This window comes from Phaethon lepturus, unplaced genomic scaffold (assembly GCF_000687285.1).
Source record: "Phaethon lepturus isolate BGI_N335 unplaced genomic scaffold, ASM68728v1 scaffold3379, whole genome shotgun sequence".
Lineage (NCBI taxonomy): Eukaryota > Metazoa > Chordata > Aves > Phaethontiformes > Phaethontidae > Phaethon > Phaethon lepturus.
The window spans coordinates 85,806-93,030 of NW_010561086.1; the positions used below are offsets into that span (position 1 = coordinate 85,806).

Consider the following 7,225-nt stretch of genomic DNA (forward strand, 5'->3'; position numbering starts at 1 on the left):
CAAGACAATTGTGTGAGGATAATTTCTTACTACAGTAGCATTTTATTTGAAAGCCTGCTGTGTGGTGTGTGCTTTGATGGATGACCCACTGTTTAAAATGTGTATTAGACATTGGCTTGCTAATTAAATGCCTTAAGGAGCGCCTGTACCCATTCAGTCTCAGTAAATTTGTGGAATTTCTGTTATTTCATTTCTTGCTTACGTTCTTATGTTTACTTGGTTCTGTTTTATGACTTTGTAGAGAAGAATGGGAGTAATGGCAAAAAAATCAAATTAGTTTCTACCCTCACTCAAGAATTTCAGCTGAGGGCAGAGGTGAGACAATGGAGGCTCTCGTGTTTCCCGACTAGTCTGCCAGATGGGAGGATGAGGAGGAGAAGAGGTGGGTTTTGCATTTGAGAAGGGAATGAGAAGAGCACTCATCTGGAATTTGAGAGATCTGAATTTGGATCCGTCTTTCCTCCTCAAGGACCATCTCCCGTGTCTCAGAAGAGGACCATAATTACAAAGCTGTGAGATGCTCTCAGACTTCTCTGTTGAAGTGCCCACACTTGAAGCATTTTACTGGGAGGGAGAATGTGAGACCATTCATAGTTGAAGAAAGGAGATAAAGTTATTCTCCAAATCTCTGAGCTGTCCAATTTAAAGAGCAACCAGGAGAGGGACAGGGACTTCTGTAAACCTCCAAGAGACGTTTCCTGAGTATAATCCCCACTCCCTTTGTTGGTTTGTTATTTGCTGTTTTGGGTTTTTTTTTGTGTGAAGCAGGTATGAATCAGAAACAGCATATTTGCTGCTAAGGCCAAACATGGAATTTTTTCTACTCAGAAAGATTTGGGCTTTTTGTTCTAGACAGAGGGATATGTAGAGAATTATAGAACGGTTTGGGTTGGAAGGGACCTTTAAAGATCATCTAGTCCAACGCCCCTGCTGTGATCAGGTTGCTCAAAGCACCATCCAACCTAGCTTTGAACACTTCCAATGATGGGGCATCCACAACTTCTATGGGCAACCTGTTCCAGTGTCTCACTATCTCATAGTAAAGAATTTCTTCCTTATACCCAGTCTAAAGCTACCCTCTTTCAGTTTAAAGCCATTACCCTTGTCCTATCACTACAGGCCCTGGTAAAAAGTCTCTTTCCATCTTTCTTACAAGCCCCTGTTAATTATTGAAAAGCAGCAATAAGGTCTTCCTGACATCTTTGCTTCTCCAGGCTGAACAATCCCAACTCTCTCAGCCTTTCTTCATAGAAAAGGTGTTCCAGCCCTCTGACCATTTTCATGGTCCCCCTTTGGACCTGCTCTAACAGGTCCGTGTCTTTCCTGTGATGGGGGTCCAGAGCTGGACGCAGCACTGCAGGTGGGGTCTCACAAGAGTGGAGTAAAGGAAAAAGAGGAATTACCTCCCTCAACCTACTGGCCACACTTCTTTGGATGCAGCCCAGGATATGGTTCATTTTCTGGGCTGTAAGCACACCTTGCCAGCTCACGTCCAGCTTTTCATCCACCAGTACCCCCAAGTCCTTCTTGGCAGGGCTGCTCTCAAACAATTCATCCCCCAGTCTGTACTGATATTGGGGATTACCTTGATCCAGGTGCTGAACTTTGCACTTGGCCTTGTTGAAATTCATGAGGTTCACATTGGCCCATTTCTCAAGCCTGTCAAAGTTGTTCTGAACGGCATCCCTTCCCTCAAGTGTATCAACTGCACCACTCAGCTTGATGTCATCTGCAGACTTGCTGAGGGTGCACTCAGTCCTGCTATCTATGTCATTAATAAAGATATTTAACAGTACCAGTCCCAATACAGACCCCTGAGAGACAGCACTTGTTACCATGTTACTTGTTACCAATTACTCGTTACTGTCTCCATTTGGACATTGAGCCATTGACTGAAACTCTTTGTTTGAGGCCTTCCAGCCAACTCCTTATCCATCAGATAGTGCATCCATCAAATCCATATCTCCCTAATTTAGCGACAAGGATGCTGTGTGGGGCCATGTCAAAGGCCTTACAAAAGTCAAGTTAGATGACATCTGTCGCTCTTCCCTTATCCACCAATGTGGTCACTCCATTGTAGGCGGCCACTAGATTAGTCAGGCAGTGTTTGCCCTTTGTGAAGCCATGCTGACTTTGTCTAATCACCTTCCTGTCATCTATATGCCTTGACATATCTTCCAGGAAGATCTGTTCCATGATCTTACTGGGCACAGAGGTGAGACTGACTGGTTGGTAGCTCCCAGGGTCCTCCTTTTTACCCTTTTAAAGAATGGGTGTGAAGTTCCCCTTTTTCTGGTCACTGGGGGCTTTGTCTGACTGCCATGACTTTTCAAATATGATGGAGAGCAGCTTAGCAACTACATCAGCCTGTTCACTCAGGACTCTGGGATGCATCTCATCAGGTCCCATGGACTTGTGTACGTTCAGGTCCCTCAGAGGGTCTTAAACCCGATCTTCTCCTACAATGGGTGGGACTCCATTCCTCCATGAGCCTTGAGAATCAGGGACTTGAGAGATGTGGGATGAGCAACAGCCAGTGAAAACTGAGGGGAAAAAAGTTGTTGCGTACCTCAGCCTTCTCCATGCCAGTTGTCACCAGGTTCCCTGTCTCATTTATCCCTGTCTCATCTTGGACTAGATGACCTTTAAAGGTCCCTTCCAACCCAAAGATTCTATGATTTACCAGGCTGGGAAGGAAAATATCAATTCATCTAAACCAAAGCAAACTAATAATTTTCTATTAAACACAGTAATTAATACAATTTTTTAAAGATTTGAGTTGGAGACCAAATTTGAAAAACTTAATTGTTCTATAGTAATGATCTTGAGAACAAATCTGCAGGTTTAAGAATAAACAAGCAGGGGGATGGACAAGATGACCTCCAGAGATTCCTTCCAACCTCAACCATTTTGTGAAACCTTTAAACCCCAAAGAGCTGTGTTTGCGAAGAAAGTAATTCTGTTTTCATTACTGGCATCAGCTGTCTGGTAGCACAACTTGTTTTCCTTCACTGTAACTGGTCCTTGCTTATTTGAAAGAGATGGAAGCAGAATCTAGCTCTTTGTGTTCCTAAAGCAATGCCTGGCATCAGATGCACTGGGAAGAGGAAGGTCCCTGGTTCAGAGGAACGTCTGAAAGTGCTTGCAGAACATACTCAAGGCCAAATCATGACGTTATTTTCATCTGTCCATGCAGTTATGTGTGTTGCTCCACCCAGAGATCTCTTACTAATGCCTTTTAGTAGAGAAAAGTGCCCTGTGTTCAAAATAGAGACTTCGGTGGTGCAGAGAAGGAATCTGTGGTCTGAACTAGAGAAGATTGTTTTATTCTCCTTAATGAGCCTTACTTTAGCTCATGGAGTATGTAGGACCAGACGAATTAAAACTAATAAAAGCAGGCAGGAAATTAGGGAACGCATCTCTGTTCAGTTGGTCTTGGGACAATTTAGCTCAAACATGGGATTTGAAGATTCCTAGTTGGCATGAGGGGCTGGTCATGCTCTTGGGGCTGGGTGATGGGGTCATGGTGGCACTCTCTTATCTCTGCAAAACTCCTTTCCTCACCAGCACCATCCCCTTGAGGGCAATGATAACTCCTGTCCTTTTCTCCTCCTCGTCCTCCTGCATAGAAGAAAATTGCTGTTACCTGTTCATCAGGCCTGTGCTGTGCTTTTCTGTGATTTGTCTGACCTGTGTTTTCATGGAAGCAATTACTTGGGGCCACAAAGCAGCCCACAAGGCACTTGAATATCCCGGATGCTCCATTGATAATTGCATTTGGTGGTTAACTTCAAGTAAATGCAACTGGTTTCTCAGTTCAGGATGGGGCAAGAAACAGCCATGTCCACTCCTTCAAATGATGATTTATACAGGATTTATTATTTTTTAAGTCCAGTGCTGCAGTTCTCAGAAGTAGAGAGTGTCTCTTGCAAACACTGGAGATGAGGGCAAAAAAAAGAAAAGAAAGGAGAGAAAGGCACATTTTGGGAGGGAGAGGAATGCATTCTAATCCCTCTGAAATTATTTTCTTGCTGAAAATTGTTAGATCTGGATGGACTAAGCCAATTGAGTTACCAAGACAACCTGTCCTATCGTGAAGATGACCACGTATCTCTTGATTCAAGAAGAACAACTGAGAGTAGGAGCACTGGGCAGTGTAAAGGTCCTAGGATGGAGTCCAGCATTGCTGATGGCATTAGCCGGCCAGCCGTGGAAGGATGTTTGGAAACGGAGACAGCATTTACCAACCAGGGATTTGAAGTAAATGATGCTACTGACAGCTCATCGGCTTGGAGCCCTGAGGTATGGTGAATTGTCATTAATTACACATGATGTAAGCTTTTGAAGGATGATTGGGGGCCAAAAAATGTTAGGGGAGAAATGAAGTGAAAAATTGATCAGCACAGCATGAGATAATGGTACTCCTGTGTGCACGTGTGCGTGAACATACACCCCTCTCTATGTGTTTTCCCTTGTTCTTGTATTCTTGCTACTAACACTTACTCAGAGGAGCTGTTTTATTGCTTGATTTCTGACTGCAATCTTTGAACTGAAATTGGAGCCATTAGCTGCTTGACAGCATTTCCTATTACTTAGCAAAGAGCACTCTGTGGTGGCCCAGGGCTTTGTCATTGGCTGTAAGTGCAGGGTGTGTGTCTAGGGACATGGTATATGGTGCCTGGGTCAGATCTGTGCCTCTTTTTTCTGCGTGGTTTCTATGGCTTAGACAGTGGGAAGCATCTGGAAAGCTGGAGGCAACTGGTGGGGTGGCCTGTGACTTGTCTAAGTGACCATCACCCTGGCATCCTTCCAGGGAAGGAGACAACCTGAGGTTGGAGCCCCTCTGCTTTCCCTTAGTTCTGCATCTTTATTTTGAAGCTTCAAGAAAAACATTACAGGTTTTATGGCATTGTAAACACCTGATGACTTAGCATCCCCCTTTTCTCTCATAATCTTTCTGTGTGATGTGTTTGTTTTCATTATTATTTTACTGCAAGATTAAATTTCTGAGAAAATATCAGCATCAGACATATTAAAAGAACAGCACAAAGGTCACATCATCTGCCTGCGTTAAAAGAGACTGTTCTTCAGCTGTGGAAATTAATACCTCCATCACAGTCTGAGCACCGAGGCTTTGAGGGAAAGGTTCCCTTCCTCAGAGCATGCTGCCTGCAGCCAAAGAGGTGGAAAGCAGCTCCTTGGTGCATATGCTCCAGCCCCAAGGGGTGTTTTGAACAGCATTTTGGTTTGCTGCATGAGCCAGTCCCACAAAATACTACACAACACATGGGAACTCCACGTGGTGGCAGCTCTGCCCTCTCTTTGCTGCGCGCCGCTGACACGCACTGTTTGTCTGCCCATCTGAGGCTCGTTTCTCCTCTTCCATGCTTGATGTACATTGCCATGGTTCACATGTGCCACAATGTCTCCAGTGCCCTCTTATATTTCTTTGGAATACCTCTCTCGTATTGCTTCTGGTATCTACATTTTAAAAATGCAAAGAATGGCTATAGCATCAGGGGGCAGATATGCCCAAGTCCCAGTTTGTCTACTACAAGCAGCTTCTTATCCAAAGGTATTGTGCAGGTTAATGAAAGACTTCTTATTGCAGGAACTAAATGTTCTGACATGCCAGAAATGTCCGAGCGCTATTATGCTCCGCTCAAAGGACCTCTCTTTGGAGACAAAAATGATAATTTTATGCCCCTGCAGTGGAACCACAAGTACCATTTCAAGCCTTGTCTGTAATTAGCTGCTCTTTCAGGTTGCTCTGGCAGAAATGGACTTGTTTTACCTGATGAAGTGGATATTGGCTGTCCTGAATGACTGGGTTAGACATACAGTATCAATCAGTATACTTGGCCTGATATCTCAACAACTGTGCTGGGAAGAGGGAAAGAAAGAAATTCAGATGAAGTATCTAAACCCCCACTTTTCCTTGGATTCTGGTTTAAGAGTCTGTATAACCAATACATTCACAAAGAGCTCACAGCCCCAGCTACGAGCCAAGGGGAATTCCGTCAATGACTTCTGCAGAAAGAAGACTGAGCATCCTTAAGCTTTCTGTGCTGAAAACCTGTATGGTGGTGAGTCCCAGCTAGCCCGGTGCTCTCCGAAAGGGCCAGCCCATGAGGTCTCTAAAGCTTGGTTGCCCACAGAAAGGTCACTGTCACAGAGTTTGGCATTTCTCTTTGCCTCTTTACCTCCAGTTCATGCAGTTTTCTCTGCGGTGGATGTGGCCATAGCTATAGTAGCACGATTTGAGATTTTCTGAAATGCAGATCTTTTCTAGCTGTTCTGTCAAAAACCAGACAGCTGACCTTCAGTCTGCCCTACGTGCTGCCAGAAGATGAGACGCTCAGCTCTGCTGGGGCACGAAGGTGCCTCTTGGATCTTCATAACTGTGAGTTTATCGTGATGCAGAGGAGTTCACATTCTCCAGCTCGCGCATGTAGATGAAAGCAAAGTTATGCCACAAACACAGTTGTCTCCACACTTTAGCAGCGGTTCTCAAATGTGCCTTGATTCCATCTCCTCAATGCACAGATGAAAGTGGGGAGGGATGAACATGTGGAGGGAAACATGAATCAAGCACAATCCCATTATGTTTCCTTCTTAAATATTATTTCATCAACCAAACAGAAATGATGTGACAGCTACACAGCAGCACTTAAATTTGCATAACATCACGTTCTCTCCAGGCAACCTGGCCTGCCTTGCATTTTTGTCTTTGCAGCCTGCTCTTCATACAGAAAGGCATTTTTATGGGCAACCAAGTCATTTTGTTTGCTGTCCAAGCAGTGATTTTTCTCTCTTTAACAGTGCTTCTGCAAGACATATGACAGCAGGTCTCCATCAGACATGGATTTTTGTATTCATGTGTATGAATCCCTTAAACACGTATGAAAATATGAAAAGCTGGAGCTTTGTGCATCATGGCAGATGCATCTGAGCACTTGAAAAATAGCTTGACAGGAGATAGATAGAAATTTTGAAGTTTGTTCGAGGTCTTGTTTGAGACATATACCACCCTAGACGCTTCTGAAGGGAATTACATCAGAAATCCTATGGCACATCATCTGTACTCTAAACAATAAGATTCCTACGTTGAAAAAAAGTGTTACTTGAAATGCGAAAGAAGATAAATGTTTGAGGAGGAGGGTGACTCAGACTGCTAGTGACAGGCCTTAATTCACCTTCTGGCTATTAACTGAAAATCTTTCCC

The 7,225-nt window shown here is 44.1% G+C and overlaps 1 protein-coding gene across 1 annotated transcript in view; it reads left to right on the plus strand.

Annotated features, from left to right (window-relative positions):
• SYT16 (synaptotagmin XVI) overlaps nucleotides 1-7,225 on the plus strand; it is a 40,933-nt gene that overhangs the window by 17,530 nt on the left and 16,178 nt on the right. Inside the window, exon 2 of the mRNA XM_010293860.1 lies at nucleotides 4,046-4,302. Coding sequence (XP_010292162.1) covers nucleotides 4,046-4,302 — 257 coding nt within the window. The remainder of the gene's footprint in view (nucleotides 1-4,045; nucleotides 4,303-7,225) is intronic.